At 42.8% G+C, this 17,775-nt stretch overlaps 1 protein-coding gene across 1 annotated transcript; it reads right to left on the bottom strand.

Moving 5' to 3' along the window:
- Positions 1-740: 740 nt before the first annotated feature.
- On the bottom strand, positions 741-14,131 carry LOC149975135 (uncharacterized). Its single transcript, XM_090210548.1, has 7 exons — positions 13,628-14,131; positions 6,848-6,978; positions 6,514-6,669; positions 4,624-4,785; positions 4,179-4,287; positions 2,878-3,005; positions 741-2,442 (listed from the first exon to the last, which is right to left on the bottom strand). The coding sequence occupies exons 1-7, from the start codon at positions 13,884-13,886 to the stop codon at positions 1,576-1,578; spliced, it is 1,812 nt and encodes a 603-aa protein (XP_090066674.1). The 5' UTR covers positions 13,887-14,131; the 3' UTR covers positions 741-1,575.
- Positions 14,132-17,775: the final 3,644 nt, after the last annotated feature.

Genomic DNA, 17,775 nt, shown 5'->3' with positions numbered 1-17,775 from the left:
TCCTCTTCTGAGGAGGAGTAGCGAGAAGGATCGGAGGACCAATGCGCAGAGTGGTAAGTGTTCATGATGTAATAAATCAAAATGAACACTGAAATACAAAACAATAAAGTGAACGAATGAAAACCGAAACAGTCCTGTCTGGCGACACACACAAAGACATAAATTAAACACCCACAACTCAAAAGTGAAACCAGGCTACCTAAGTATGATTCTCAATCAGGGACAACAATTGACAGCCGCCTCTGATTGAGAACCATACTAGGCCGAACACAGAAATCCCAAATTATAGAAAAACGAACATAGACAACCCACCCAACTCACGCCCTGACCATACTAAAACAAAGATATAATAACAGAACTAAGGTCAGAACGTGACATGCACCTCTTGCCATTCATCTGTCTTCTGCTAAATGTACCTCTTGCCATTCCTCTGTATCGGTCGATTGTCTTAGAATAAAAAACATGAGCTGGCGCACACCCAGAAAAATATTTTTTTATCAGTACTGGGACAACTGGCGAGGACGCGCTATCATGCCCCCTTCAGGTCCGGTACCTGTAGTTGCCGCCGCAATTCCCTGTTTTCATTCTAGCTTTGCATTACAGTGCCTTCCGAAAGTATGCAGACCCCTTGACTTTTTCCACATTTTGTTACATTAGAGCCTTATTCTAAAATTGATTACATTGTTTTTTTCCCCTCATCAATCTACACACAATACCCGATAATAACAAAGCAAAAACAGTTTTTTAAAAATTATTGCTAGTTTAATAAAAATATAAAACTGAAATATCACATTTACACAAGTATTCAGACCCTTTACTCAGTACTTTGTTAAAGCACCTTTGGCAGCGATTTCAGCCTTGAGTCTTCTTGGGTATAATGCCACAAGCTTGGCACACTTGTATTTGGAGAGTTTCTCCCATTCCTCTCTGCAGATCTTCTCAAGCTCTGTCAGGTTGGATGGGGAGCGTAGCTGCACAGCTATTTTCAGGTCTCTCCAGAAATGGTCGATCGGGTTCAAGTCCGGGGTCTGGCCGGGCCACTCAAGGACATTCAGAGACTTGTCCTGAAGCCACTCCTGCATTGTCTTGGCTGTGTGCTTAGGGTCATTGTCCTGTTGGAAAGTGAATTTTCGCCCCAGTCTGAGGTCCTGAGCGCTCTGGAGCAGGTTTTCATCAAGGATCTCTGTACTTTGCTCCGTTCATCTTTGCCTCGATCCTCACTAGTCTCACAGTCTCTGCCACTGAAAAACATCCCCACAGCATGATTCTGCCACCACCATGCTTCACCGTAGGGATGGTGCCAGGTTTCCTCCAGACGCGCCGCTTGGCATTCAGGCCAAAGAGTTCAATCCTGGTTTCATCAGACCAGAGAATATTGAACTATACATACTTGTTCTAGCATAGGTTTACTATCTCTCTAAAAAACAGTTAACACAAGCCTTTTAAATAATTCAAAGTTAAAGGGGTATGTGGTTAATTACGCTCTTATCCCAAGACACTAAACATTATAACTATAATATGTCAGATAAAGAATGATTCCCAGATATCACCTAATGTACATCTCAAGACACACTGCTACGATTTCTTCCCATTGTGGACACTCCTATGTCTGATAAGGCTACTCAGGAAGGAGAAGCTCTTGTGACATAATTTGCAATTGAAGCTGTCCTTGGTGTGAACAGTCTGGTGCTGCTTCACATACCTTGCCTCAGCAAAGTGCTTCCCACATGTGGGGCAGGCGTACGGCTTGTCGGCGTCCGACCTAATGCTCGGCCTCCCACATTGTGACCCCATGACACCAGAGGAGGTAGAAGCAAGAGTTTTTGAGCTCCCTCCTTGACCTCTAGCCATTGTTTGGGTGTTGTTGGAATTGTGTGCTGTGTTATAGGCTAGGTACCTCTTATGGTAAACGCCCATCCTGACCCTGTCTGTATTGGTGGGGTAAACCTGAGGTAAGTGAGGAAGGCTAGACCCAGGCCCAGGCCTTCTATGAACCAAGTCACCAGGCATTGGACGAGGCCCTGAAGGAGAAGACAGACTTGCTGATAGACTACCACCAGGGGGGGCTCCCATCACTCTCTGTGAAGGCTGAAGCCCAGGGTGACCTGCTCTGTTCATCATGGATACTGTGGTGTTTGTATCATAGGAACAGGAGGGTTGATCTCTATCAGCCCCAGACTGCAGACTGGAGCCTCTGTTTCTCTGATGACCAACAGGACTGAGGTGGTTCAGTCCACCTGTCCACTGGTTGTGTTCTGTGTAGTGGTTGTGGTGGAGTCCCTGTCCCTCACGGTTGGGTCCTAGTTCTGACTCGGGAAGGAAGAGTGATGGCTCCAGATCCAGGGTTTTGATCCGGGGCCAGGGTTTGTGACCACCCACCTCAGATGTCCAGTCTCTTCCGTCAGCAACACCAGACATCAGCTGGTCCTCATGGACTGCAGACTATAAACACAAATTGTACAGAAATGCATAAAGGAATAAGAAACTCTTTGCTGTACACACAGAAGCATGACATGATATTATAAAATGTTAACCACTGTCAAGTACCTAACAATATGGAGCCATTGGAGTTTACTATGAAACAATGTCCATAAGTGTTGATTCAAAAAGGAAATATGCTTTGGTTCGACTGAGATGAGGGAAACTCAGTCTCTGCAATAATACAAAAATAACCAAGTCAGTCACCCCCCCCCCCCCCCCCCCCGCATACAGACACCTCCCTGTCCCCGCAGACCAAATCTACGCCTCACCCTGGTCTCAGCCAGTCTGTTGTCATGGAGACTTAAGTTTGGTTTTTGTTTTGTGTTCGACTGTCTTTTTCTGGTTAACACTGTTGTTCCCCAGCCCAGAGTTGAGGACGCTGTCCCACCCACTGACCTCCACTATGTCACCTCTGGTCCTGGCCTGCTCGGTAATGTTGTCCCCTGGGCCCTTGGCTGCACCCATCTGGATCTGGAAATCTAAGACGGCCGCCCAGTCTCCTCTGTTAGCCTCCAGCCAACCACCTGCAGGAGGTTAGAAAATGGACTTTACAAACATGGCAGAGAAAACGCTACAGATGGAGTTTTTCTTTATCAATTACCTGGTCAAGTTAATTTTTAAGGATAGGCGTTCCGCTAGCGACCCACCTCGACAACATCCGGTGAAATTGCAGAGCGCCAAATTAAAAATACAGAAATACTCATAATAAACATTCATAATAGATACACGTGTTATACATCGGCTTAAAGATGAACTTCTTGTTAATCCAGCCACTGTGTCAGATTTCAAAAAGGCTTTACGGCGAAAGCATACCATGCAATTATCTGCATACAAACATTTTCAAGCCAAGTAGAGGAGTCACGAAAGTCAGAAATAGCAATAGAATTACTCACTTACCTTTGATGATCTTCATCTGGTTGCAGTCACAAGAGTCCCTGTTACACAATAAATGTTTGTTTTGTTCGATAAAGTCCCTCTTTATATCCCAAAAACTCTGTTTTGTTGGCGCGTTTTGTTCAGTAATCCACTGACTTGAAGGAGGTCACAACATGCAGACGAATACATCCTAATAGTACCGATAAAGTTTGTTGAAACATGTCAAACGATGTTTATAATTAATCGTTAGACAATAGGTTGTCTATTGTCTAAATAATTGATAATATTTCAACCGTACAATAGCGTATTCAATAGAAAGGAAAAACAACAAAGGGCGCGCAATCGGTCACACGCAAACCAGCGCTGCTTCATTCTACAGTCCACTTACAAAATGGTCTCATTTTTCAGAATACAAGGGTGAAACAATGTCTAAAGACTGTTGACATCTAGTGGAAGCCATAGGAACTGCAATCTGGGTCCTAACCCATTACATACTGTATAGGCATTCAATTGAAAAGTACCCACATAAAAAAAATCCCACTTCCTGGATGAATTTTCCCCAGGTTTTCGCTTGCCATATCAGTTTTGTTATACTCACAGACATTATTTTAACAGTTTTGGAAACTTTAGAGTGTTTTATATCCAATACTACCAATTATATGCATATCCTAGCTTCTGGGCCTGAGTAACAGGCAGTTTACTTTGGGCACCTCATTCACCCCAAACTTCCAAATACTGCCCCCTATCCCAAAAAAGTTTTAAGATGTGTGTTTTTGTATGCAAACATAAGTTGCTCTATGCTATAATTATTTCTCCCTTACCTTGCTCCCCCATCTTTAGTCCACTCAGGTCAATGCTCTCTGGTTCGTCTTCTATTGTCTCTTCTTTGACCAGCAGCAGATCAGGCTTCCCATCTTCCATGTCTACTGACTGTTAGAGATACAGAGTGAGAGGATGTTGGATCAAGAAATCTGATATGAGCACCCTGCTATGGAGCACCTTCTGATTGGGCAATGAGGGATTGCTTTGAGTACTTTGGAAACTTGTTAGTTGATTTGATTACTTTACACTTTTTCATGGTTTGATAATTCAAACGTATGGTCTCACACTTAAGACAACATTCATCTAGACCTGGGACCTTACATAGAAAGAGTCTCAAAGTAGAAGTGCTGATCTCGAAGATCAGGTCCTTCTCTGTCTACATAGTCTAATTCATTAGGATCTGAAAGGAAAAACCATTCAGACAGTAGTTTACAGTGGGCTCACCTCAGTGAGACTGTGTGTGGTCCTGTGCAGCTCAGCTGGTTCCTCTGTGGGTTCAGGAGGAGGTGTAGTCTGGTTGTCCTCCATGACCATGTTCCCCTCAGTGTTCCCCAGACCCTCCTCACAACCATCCTCCTTCACCAGCAGCACCTCTGGACCCTCCTCCTGGAAGAGAGGTGATACAGATTACACAGACATACACTCCCTCAGGTACGTACACACACACACAGATAAAAACACTTTCAACATGGAGTGTTTACCAATCCCCACTACGTTTGAGTCATATACTGTAGATACAGAATGACTTTATTGTTGTTAAACCCATCATGGAGGACATAAATATGATGTGGGTAAATATGAGTCAGCTATGATAAGTCAAAAGTCATCATATGACAAACTAGTGTGTAAGTGTATTTAAGTGTATATTGGTTATAAAGTGCTGTTGGGTTCATACAGAATAGGGTGAGATCAGATGTGATGTATACTAAAGAGAGTCTCAATGAAAGTCTTACAATGAAAAGTCCCATTTTGTGTTTATTAAACATAAACCAGTTTTAAATACACTATATATGAAAACCACAAACACATCAACAGAAAATGGATAACTTGCATACATTTTCTAATTAAAAATGTATTGGAACAACATTTTGTAGTTTAACAGAAGTAATGAAATAGACATTTGTGAACATCATTTCGCCTACACAGTACAAACACAATATGTATCAGACTTTAGGCTTATATATGCCTTATGTTGTATATACACAATGTCTGGATGCAATATTCTACACTGAAATCTGTTATTCCAAATATATCTGTGGACCTTTTCTGCTGACAACCATGAAAATATACATTTGTCTTTAATGCAGTGTTTGATGTAAATGTCAGAAGCTATTGAGTGGAATGGTTTTTCTGCTGGTGTATCCTGAGGTAGCTCCTCTCTGAGAACCTCTTCCCGCAGTGCGTACAGGCAAACGGCCTCTCTCGCGTGTGGACCATATGATGCCTCTTCAGCTGGTCCTGACGGGAGAACCGCTTCTCACACTGGGGGCAGCTGTAGGGTTTCTCCCCTGAGTGGACCCTCTGGTGCCTCTTCAGGTCACCAGCCTGGGCGAAGCGCACGTGACACTGGGTACAGCTGAAGGGTTTCTCTCCAGTGTGGACCCTCTTGTGGATTTCCACCTTCTGCGGGCAGCTGAAGCCTTTGTTACAGAACATGCAGAGGAACCGTTTCTCTTTACTATTGCCTGATGTGGCTCCTTCTCCCTGAGCCTGGGCTCTAGCTCTGTCGTTTGAGTTTAATACCTGATCGAAAAGGATGTGGCTGTGTGAATCGGAAGGTGCCATCAACGTGGACACTGGGTCGCGATCCTTGAACACGTGGAAAGGGGAGTGGGTGGCGACATTTTGATTTGTCTCTAAGCTTTCCCTGTAGTCTAAGAAATCTCTGCCCTGCGAGTGTCTGTCTCCTAGGTGACCATTCCATGTGGGAGGTACGTTGCCCTCCAATTTTACAGTCACTTCATCTACAACTAAATCCTCACCTATCTTATCTAGACAACCTTCAGAGTATACACTACTACTGTACCGGTTCCATTTCCCTCTAGACAGATCAGTCTGTGTTTCTAAACCCAAGGGCATGTTGCCAGGGTCCATCTCTGTAGCGTAAGAACAAGACAGATCATCAACGCCAGTGTCTAACGCGTCACCATCTCCACGGGAATGACCCATCCTCTGGCGAAATACTGGTAGGTACTCTGAACCGGAAGCAGCTGGACAGCTCAGTCTCTCTGGTTCTGATCTGTGTTCAGATCCTGTGTGTAAGAGCCTGTGTGTTACAGTTAAAGTCTTGGTGTCTGTCTCTGACTTGAGGACGGCGTTCGGCGTTCCACTGACCTCCAAGATGCTGTGTCTGGTCCTGGCCTGGGGCGCGGCGGTAAGGTCCTCCGGGGCTACAGCCGCTGTTTCAGTCTGGATGTCTCTGCTGTGCCGTGGGTCCTTCTCTCCTTCAGATCTCTCTTGCTTGACTCCAGGACCTGCAGCCTCTGCAGACTGACAAGAAGAGAGGAGGTTATTATCGGTACATGAGTTGAATTGGATAACAATGTGGTATTGAAGTATCAAAATCCCCTATTGCAAATATATGAATAGCTGAGGGGAGCCTTTCTGAAATTAAAAATGGGCCACATTTGATGTACTGTCATTGTTAATGTTACATTATGACATTAACCTCTATCACAATAACGTGCTGGGTTGAGGTTCCACTCCCCTCATCAACAGTGATTGGTTGGTCATCTCTCCATGTGTTGTGTTCCGCTGGCTTCACAAAGCTCCTATGGCCTCCAGTGAGATGTGCTTCACCTGAGAGAGTGATTGGGGGAAACGGGTAGTTAAGTTAGGTACTGTCAATGCCCAATGCTATATTGTACACTTGACACTGTCTACAAGTGGCAAGGATGTCCCTTCTCATAACTTCTTGACATACTATTTATTTATTGATTGATTGATTGATTGATTATGTTCCATGCATTACATTATTTTAATTGAGTATGACAATAGGAAATTCAGTAAATCAAGAATCTGGTTAGAATATGATAATAGGAATTGGGTTAGAATATAATATTGTGTTATATTGTGTCTCTGTGTTAGAATAATTCATTATTAATTGACCTGCCTAGTAAATACATTTTTTGCAAGATAGTTAAGTAATCAGGGGAAGTGCTACATCAGGCCCAGACACAGGCATAAGCGGTCACTTAGGGGCCCCATCCACTAGTGCCCCACCCCATAATGTCAAAGTGGAATTATGTTTTGGGGATTTTTTTTAAACAAATTACATTTAAAAAGTAATAAGTATTCAAGCATAAATAAGTCACATAATAAGTTACATGGACTCACACTGTGTGAAATAATAGTGTTTAACATGACTCATCTCTGTACCCCACACATTCAATTATCTGTAAGGTCTCAGTCAAAGCAGTGAATTTAAAACACAGATTCAATACCTCGCAAAGAAGGGCACTTATTGGTAGAAGGGTAAAAAAAACGAAACAGGCATTGAATATCCCTTTGTAGTGACACCCAGTCACTACAAAGATACAGGTGTCCTTACTCACTCGGTTGCTAGAGAGGAAGAAAACCGCTTACCAACAACATTGTAGTTACTCCACAATACTAACATAAATGACAAGAGTGAAAAGAAGGAAGCTTGTACAGAATCAAAAATATGCATCATGCAAAAAAATGTGGCAAAGCAATTTAGTTTTTGTACCACTCCATATTTTCAAGCATAGTGGTGTCTGAATCATGTTATGGGAATTATTGTAATCGTTAAGGACAGGGGATTTTTTGTTGTTAATAAACTTAATGGAGCTAAGCACAGGCAAAAACCTACAGGAAAATCTGGTTCAGTCTGCTTTCCAACAGACACAGGGAGATTAATTCACCTTTCAGCAGGACAATAACCTTAAACACAAGGACAAATCTGCACTGGAGTTGCTTACCAAGTAGACAGTGAATGTTCCTGAGTGGCTGTGTTTAATTTTCTTAAATCTATGGAACTGAAAATGGTTGTCTAGCAACAACCTATTTGACAGAGATTGAACCATTTTTAATAATTAGCTAATGTTGCACAATCCAGGTGAGGAATGCTTTTAGAGACTTACCCAGAAAGACTCACAGCTGTCATCGCTGCCAAAGGTAAGTCTACAAAGTATTGACTTTGAATACTTATGTAAATTAGATATTTTTGTATTTCATTTTCAATAAATTTGTTCAAATTTCCAAAAACTTGTTTTCGCTTTGTCATTATGAGGTAGTATGTAGATTAGTGAGAAAAAATTATAATTAAATCCATTTTGATTTAATGCTGTAACACAACAAAATGTGGAATAAGCCAAGTGGTATGAATACTTGAAGGCACTCACCGGCAAGTTTATTAGGTATACTACCTCATTCACAAAAATGTGACAACCGAAGGCAAAATCTAAGGAAGTCCCTAGATTTTGCTCACCTGAAGTAGAGTATATTGTGATAAATTGCAGGCCACTACTTGCCTAGAGAGTTTTCAGCTATACTTTTTGTGGCTGTTTATTTACCACCACTAACAGATGCTGGCACTAAGACCGCACTCAGTCAGCTGTATAAGGAAATAAGCAAGCACCACAGGAAGCACCAGTGACTCTGTCTATAGAAAAGTGGTCAGATGAAGCAGATGTTAAACTACAGGACTGTTTTGCTATCACAGACTGCAACATGTTCCGGGATTCTTCCGATGGCATTGAGCAGTACACCACATCAGTCACTGGCTTTATCAACAAGTGCATCGAGTTCGTCGTCCCCACAGTGACTGTACATACCCCAACCAGAAGCCATGGATTACAGGCAACGTTCGCACTGAGCTAAAGGGTAGAGCTGCCGCTTTCAAAGTGCGTCACTCTAACCCGGAAGCTTACAATAAATCCTGCTATGCCCTGCGACGAACCATCAAACAGGCAAAGCGTCAATACAGGGCTAAGATTGAATCATACTACACCAGCGCCGACACTCGTCTTGTGTGGCAGGGCTTGCAAACTATTACAGACTACAAAGGGAAGCACAGCTGCGAGCTGCCCAGTGACAGTAGCCTACCAGACGAGCTAAATCACTTCTATGCTCGCTTCGGGGCAACCAAGACTGAGGCATGCATGAGAGCATCAGCTGTTCCGGACGACTGTGTGATCACGCTCTCCGTAGCCGACATGAGTAAGACCTTTAAACAGGTCAACATACACAAGGCTGTGGGGCCAGACGGATTACCAGGACGTGTGCTCCGGGCATGGACTGACGAACTGGCAGGTGCCTTTACTGACATTTTCAACATGTCCCTGATTGAGTCTGTAATACCAACATGTTTCAAGCAGACCACCATAGTCCCTGAGCCCAAGAACACAAAGGCAACCTGCCTAAATGACTACAGACCCATAGCACTCCTGTCCGTAGCCATGAAGTGCTTTGAAAGGTTGGTAATGTTGGTAATCAACACCATTATCCCAGAAACCCTAGACCCACTCCAATTTACATACCGTCCAAACAGATCCACAGATGATGCAATCTCTATTGCACTCCACACTGGCCTTTCCCACCTGGACAAATGAACACCTGCGTGAGAATGCTATTCATTGACTACAGCTCAGCGTTCAACACCACAGTACCCTCAAAGTTCTTCACTAAGCTAAGGATCCTGGGACTAAACACCTCCCTCTGCAACTGGATCCTGTACTTCCTGACGGGCCGCCCCCCAGGTGGTGAGGGTAGGTAGCAACACATCTGCCACTCTGATCCTCAACACTGGAGCTCCACAGGGGTGCGTGCTCAGTCCCCTCCTGTACTCCCTGTTCACCCACGACTGCATGGGGAGGCACGACTACAACACCATCATCAAGTTTGCAGTCGACACAAAAGTGGTGGTAGGCCTGATCGCTGACAACGATGAGACAGCCTTTAGGGAGGAGGTCAGAGAATAACAATAACAAGAATAACAACCTATCTCTCAACGTAACCAAGACTAAGGAGATGATTGTGGACTACAGGAAAAGGAGAACTGCGCACGCCCCCATTCTCATCGACGGTGCTGTAGTGGAGCAGGTTGAGAGCTTCAAGTTCCTCTGTGTCCACATCAACAACAAACTAGAATGGTCCAAGCACACCAAGACAGTCGTGAAGAGGGCACGACAAAGCCTATTCCCCCTTAGGAAACTAAAAAGATTTGGCACGTGTCCTCAGATCCTCAAAAGTTTCTACAGATGCAACATCGAGAGCATCCTGACTGGTTGCATCACTGCCTGGTACGGCAATTGCTTGGCCTCTGACCGCAAGGCAATACAGAAGGTAGTGCGTACGGCCCAGTACATCCCTGGGGCTAAGCTGCCTGCCATCCAGGACCTCTCCACCAGGCAGTATCAGAGGAAGGCCCTAAAAATTGTCAAAGACCCCAGCCACCCCAGTCATAGACTGTTCTCTCTATTACCGCTTGGCAAGCGGTACCCGAGTGCCAAGTCTAAGACAAAAAGGCTTCTTGACAGTTTTTACCCCAAAGCCATAAGACTCCTGAACAGGTAATCAAATGGCTACCCAGACTATTTGCATTGTGTGCCCCCAACCCCTCTTTTTACACTGCTGCTACTCGGTTTATCATATATGCATAGTCACTTTAACTATACATTCATGTACATACTACCTCAATTGGGCCGACCAACCAGTGCTCCCACACATTGGCTAACCGGGCTATCTGCATTGTGTCCCGCCACCCGCCAACCCCTCTTTTACGCTACTGCTACTCTCTATTCATCATATATGCATAGTAACTTTAGCCATATCTACATGTACATACTACCTCAATCAGTCTGACTAACCAGTGTCTGTATGTAACCTCACTACTTTTATAGCCTTGCTACTGTATATAGCCTGTCTTTTTACTGTTGTTTTATTTCTTTACTTACCTATTGTTCACCTAATACCTTTTCTGCACTAATGGTTAGAGCCTGTAAGTAAGCATTTCACTGTAAAGTTTACACCTGTTGTATTCGGCGCACGTGACAAGTAAACTTTAATTTGATTTGATAACATTAGCTCGATATATAGATGCTTCCAGAAGCTAACGTTAATATTATTTTAGACCAGGGGCTCAACTTTGGTTTTTAGAAGTGGGGGGCATAACTTTTTTTATTTTATTATTATTTATCCAGTCAGATACACTCCAAATCAAATTTTATTTTTCACATGCGCCGAATATGATGTTACAGTGAAATGCTTACTTACAAGCCCTTAACCAACAATGCAGTTAAGAAAAAGAAGTGTTAAGTAAAACATTTTTTTTGCAAGGCTATATACAGGGGGTACCGGTACAGAGTCAATGTGCCGGGGCACAGGTCAGTCGAAGTAATATGTACATGTAGGTAGAATTAAAGTGACTATGCATAGATAATAAACAGAGTAGCAGCAGGGTAGCAGAGAGGAGGGGGGGACAATGCAAATAGTATAGGTCGCCATTTGATTACCTGTTTGAGAGTCTTATGGCTTGGGGGTAGAAGCTGTTAAGAAAACTTTTGGACCTAGACTTGGCGCTCCAGTACCGCTTGCTGTGCGGTAGCAGAGAGGACAGTCGATGACTAGGGTGACCATTTTTAAGGCCTTCCTCTGACACCGCCTGGTATAGTGGTCCTGGATGGCAGGAAGCTTGGCCCCAGTGATGTACTGGGCTGTTAGCACTACCCTCTGTAGTGCCTTGCGGCCGGAGGCTGAGCAGTTGCCATACCAGGCAGTGATGCAACCAGTGATGCAACCATGCTCTCAATGGTTCAGCTGTAGAACTTTGAGGATCCATGCCAAATCTTTTCAGTCTCCTAAGGGGGAATAGGCTTTGTTCCAGAAACAGCCTACCCGATCGCTCGGAGGAGTCCGCATGGTCCTAAAGCACACTGTTGCCTCGTTTTGTATCACATTCCAATGATAAAACTGGGGGGGGGAATGCAATTTCAAAATGTGGTGGGGACGTGTCCCCCCGCCCCCAGTGAAAGTTGCGTCCCCTGATTTAGACTCACGGAATAAATAAGTTTGGCACAGGATAAAGATGAAACGATCTGCTGCTGCTACCCAAGGCTTAGGGATACTGAAGTTTCTGAAAAGGTTAGTCAGCCAGTTTATTAGTCCAGTAATGTTAGTTTGCATATCATTTTATTTCAACTGCTGGTGATTATTCAAATGTTTCCAGAGCAAATTTCCCGGCCTTAAAAGTAAAAAACCTACAAATTCCACCACAGAGCAGTCTACACAGACAATGTGAACACATTTGTCCAACCATAACAGATGCATAGCTAATGCAGAAAGAGAGAGTTGATGGATTCTAGCACCACCATAACTTTCGCAAATACAGAGATTGACGCCCTGATGGCTGCCTGTCTTGATTACCAAAGTAATTTTCCAATTGTTTCGTTCTGAACAGAACCATTTTTTGGGGGGTTCCGTTCCACTGTTCAGACCGGTAAACTACATTTCTGAACTGGTTTGAACCAAAGAAAAATACCGGATTATATGGTTCCTTTCTAAACCTATGAAATATAATTTTGTTATTTTCCGGTTTTCTGTTCTGTTCCCTGAACTGGTTCCAACTTACTGATATGAACTGGTAATGCAGGTTTGGTTAGAAAAGTGCAATAGATTGAGTGATATTAAATAAATTATACTTAATGAAAAGGGGGATATTATTTTAAATTAAACTTTAGAAAGTAGTTGATATAATGATTGAATATATGGATTTTACAGGCAATCAGTTCCTACAGTGAGCACCAGGAAACCAACCACCAACCTGGTGGGACAGATGGAGTCCAGGACAAAAACACAAGGTTAGTGGTTGTATGACTTACACATAAAAACTGTTACAAAGTCTATTGTGTATAGTGTTAAATGTAACCCTGCCTTACATAAAGATTACAGAATGAATAATTGCAGAAGAGCAATGTAATTAGATGAACAACTAGGTTTTCACATTAAATTAAGACTTTCAAACCTGTCTGCTTAACATTGTGTATAGAGTGAAATTAATATTTAAAGACATTGTAACCATTGTTTGCACAACGCTCAGCCCTGCTACAGTAGTTCACTAAAATACAGAGCATGGTGTCCATTAAAGTTGTCTTCTCTGTCTCTTTTGATATCTGATTCAGAATGAATAATAACAAGGTTTGTGGTAGTTTTAAAGGTTTTGATCCACCTTAGGCCAGGAGTGTTTCCAATTCACATGACCCCAAAAAATTCCAAGCCCTATAGTCATAACACAGATGAAAAGGGAAGCTATCTATAACAATACTTTGTCATAGCCGAGGAATAGGACCCAGAGTTTTACCTGACCAGGAAAAACTCTAAACAACCAACCCGTCTATTGCATACTATCCAAAAACTGACCAAGTCACAATTCTGGGTAACATCTAAACACGTGCGCAGAGGGGAACTGGACAATTTATGCAAAATGTACCTCTTGCCATTCCTCTGTATCGGTCGAGGATCTTGACACTACTGGGACGACTGGCGAGGACGCGCTCCCGTGCCACCTTTAGTTCCAATAGCTGTAGTTTCCTCCGCAATGCCCTGTTTTCTTTCTGGCTTTGAGACATTTCCAAACGGAACACTGCATAGTCGTCGTCTACGAGTTTACAGATCTCTGCCACGGCTGCATTCGCTAACACCTCCATGATGGAGGCTATTTGAGTGTGAAAAACCATACAGTTAGCCATTATTGTTAGCGGCTACCTAGCTAGCTAAATAACATCTATCAACCAAGTCCTGTCTCCAACGCGAATTAAAAACTACCTGATGTAAGTATGTAATGCTGTGCTGTTAAATTAGTCAGTTTTGAGTTCCATGGTGTTAATACATTTCTAAATAACAATAAAACCGCTAACGTGGAAATGGTTATTGGTCACTGTTTACTTCTGTTTACTACTACTTCTTTGATGAAGTTTAACGGCGGTTGACTTTCAGTAAATGTTGCCTTACCGCCACCTACTAGACTGGAGTATAACTGCCTTATACTTTGCTTTAAACAATTGTTTAATAAGAAATACCCTACCATCTAACACTACACTCACACAAACATTTTTTAATTTTTTTTACATATTCCACTATTTAAAATCGATTTAGTCCTACTCCAGGCCAACAGGCTGAAAGGATGGGACACCACCATATAACTGAAACATATCACTTGTTGGTTTATCACTCTGTACTGGTACAGATCTACAACTCACACGCCTCCCCTCAGGATCCCTCCCCCTTGACTCATCGTCCTCTATGTTCTTCATTGCCTCAGCCAATGACAACTTCTGCACTACTCTGACCCTGGAAACCTCAACCTGCCTCTCTCACACTAGACATTTCTGATCCCTAGCCCCATGGGCACCCCTACAATTAACACATACCACTACTTTCCCCAATGATACACATTCCTTTGTCTCATGCCCTTCCGCACACTTCTCACACCTAGGAACCTCCCTACACACGGCTGCCAAATGCCCATAAGCTTGACACCTGTAATAACGTAATGTATTAGGCACAAAAACTCATGCAGGATAACTTACAACATCACTTTGTTGGGAAAAGACTCACCATCAAAACTCAAAAGAACAGAAAATGACTTATGTTTATCTACTCACACCACCCTGTGTGCATTGCAACAAGCATCACAAACACTGGGATTTTTTAAAATTTCACCTTTATTTAACCAGGTAGGCCAGTTGAGAACAAGTTCTCATTTACAACTGCGACCTGGCCAAGATAAAGTAAAGCAGTGCGACAAAAACAACACAGAGTTACACATGGGATAAACAAACATACAGTCAATAACAAAATAGAAGGAAAAAAAAGAAAAATCTATGTACAGTGTGTGCAAATATAGAAGAGTATGGAAGTAGGCAATAAATAGGCCATAGAGGCGAAATAATTACAATTTAGTATTAACACTGGAGTGATAGATGCGCAAGTAGAGATACTGGGGTGCAAGAGGGTAAGTAATAATATGGGAATGAGGTTGTTGAGTGTGCTATTTACAGATTGGCTGTGTACAGGTACAGTAAGCTGCTCTGACAGCTGATGCTTAAAGTTAGAGAGGGAGATAAGACTCCAGCTTCAGTGATTTTTGCAATTCGATCCAGTCATTGGCAGCAGTGAACTGGAAGGAAAGGCAGCCAAAGGAAGTGTTGGCTTTGGGGATGACCAGTGAAATATACCTGCTGGAGCGCGGGCTACGGGTGGGTGTTGCTATGGTGACCAGTGAGCTGAGATAAGGCAGGGCTTTACCTAGCAAAGACTTATAGATGACCTGGAGCCAGTGGGTTTGGCGATGAATATGTAGTGAATCTTCCCCTTCAGTTGGTCAGCTTTCATATTTACCGCTACCCCAGTAATCACCATTCACATCTTTTGCCCCCATTCGTTTAACATGAAGTGCCTGCTCCCTCTGACCAGCAGAAACACAAGCCACTTCTGGTTACCCTCACCGATTCCACATCACCCAACTCTGTTCTCACCCACCCTGAAACCACAAATGGGTCAGCCAAAAGGCAAGGGTCCACTATTTCCAAAAACTTCACTCCTACTGTCACAGACTCATCTTTATCCTGACCCTAAATGCAAGCCTCAGGCTCTGAGAACTTCACCACACCACACCACCTCCGATACTTCGACCTCATTCACTTCCATTTCTCCTCACTCTGCTTACACTTTCTACCATTATTCTTTAACAAACCATCTCCATTTTTTCCACACATTTTTACCAACTCAAGCTCGCCCTCTTCCTGACCTCCTCTGCCTCAATTCCTCCTCCGTATTCCAAGTATATGTCTCCTAATGACAATACGGCACTTCTCCTGACATACATCTTGTTCTTGCATTGTTAAGGGACGCCATTTAACTGGCTGTCACAATCTCCGTACAATTAGCACGAACCCCTCAGGGATGTAGCGCTCAACAGTGCATCCCACTTGTAAAACAGCTGCTTCGTTTTGATGTTCTTGTTTATCAAAAGCTAACCGCAACGCTTTTCCATTTCAAACAAGCGCGCTCTCTTTCTCCCGGATTCCTCGATTTGCACACCCTGCGCCGCCACCCAGTAATGCGCTCTCGCTTTGACCCACATTCAAGTGTCTAATTCAGTTTACACGGAACATTAAATTATTTTATTTGTTGGCGTCAAAGCTCAAGGGAGTGTGGTTAAATTAAACATTTAGGCGCGCTGTTGTTTGAATTACCGTACTGCTTTTACGGGTGCGTTCATAAATTCACTCTAGCTATCTACTCCGATTTCAGAGAACTATGTCTGAGTGTGCCAGAGCACAGAATAACTGATGAATTTACTAACGCGCAACACCTGTTGAATATGACTGGTGTCATTAAACGTCGGCAAAAAAAAATATTAAATTGTTGCCAGCAGCACAGTTAGTCACCAATACAGCCCGTTTCTAATGACAAGTTAACAGGGGGTTAATTTTTTTATACTTTTTTTTATTTCACCTTTATTTAACCAGGTAGGCAAGTTGAGAACAAGTTCTCATTTACAATTGCGACCTGGCCAAGATAAAGCAAAGCAGTTCGACACATACAACAGCACAGAGTTACACATGGAGTAAAACAAACATACAGTCAATAATACAGTAGAAACAAGTCTATATACGATGTGAGCAAATGAGGTGAGATAAGGGAGGTAAAGGCAAAAAAATGCCATGGTGGCAAAGTAAATACAATATAGCAAGTAAAACACTGGAATGGTAGATTTGCAATGGAAGAATGTGCAAAGTAGAAATAAAAATAATGGGGTGCAAAGAAGCAAAATAAATAAAATACAGTAGGGAAAGAAGTAGTTGTTTGGGCTAAATTATAAATGGGCTATGTACAGGTGCAGTAATCTGTGAGCTGCTCTGACAGCTGGTGCGTAAAGCTAGTGAGGGAGATAAGTGTTTCCAGTGCTACAGGTGGTTGATGCTATGGTGACCAGCGAGCTGAGATAAGGGGGGACTTTACCTAGTAGGGTCTTGTAGATGACATGGAGCCAGTGGGTTTGGCGACGAGTATGAAGTGAGGGCCAGCCAACGAGAGTGTACAGGTCGCAATAATGAGGGGTATGTGGTTAATTACCCTCCTAAACAGAAGTTAAAGGCCCATTGCAGTCAAAAACGTGATTTACCTGTGTTTTATATACATTTTCACACTGAAGTTCAAATAATACTGTGTAGTTACATACAGACTTGAAATCATTGGCCACTCTAACAAATGGATCACTAGTCACTTTATTAATGGCACTTTAATAATGATGTTACATAACTTGCATTACTCATCCCAGATGTATATACTGTATTTTGAACCATCTATTGCATCTTGCCTATCCCCCTCGGCCATTGATCATCCATATATTTATATGTACATATTCTTATTCCATTCCTTTACTTAGATTTGTGTGTATTAGGTAGTTGTTGTGGAATTGTTAGATTACTTGTTGACATTGCTGCACTGTCGGAATTAGAAGCACAAGCATTTCGCTACACTCGCAATAACACCTGCTAACCATGTGCATGTGACCAATAAAATTTGATTTGATAATTGTGAAAATTATGATAATGCCCTTTGTGTAAGAGC

Source organism: Oncorhynchus mykiss, chromosome 19 (genome assembly GCF_057628025.1).
Source record: "Oncorhynchus mykiss isolate SJ-2025 chromosome 19, ASM5762802v1, whole genome shotgun sequence".
Lineage (NCBI taxonomy): Eukaryota > Metazoa > Chordata > Actinopteri > Salmoniformes > Salmonidae > Oncorhynchus > Oncorhynchus mykiss.
The sequence above is the reverse complement of the archived record's forward strand: the minus strand, read 5'-3'. Positions and strand labels throughout refer to the sequence as shown.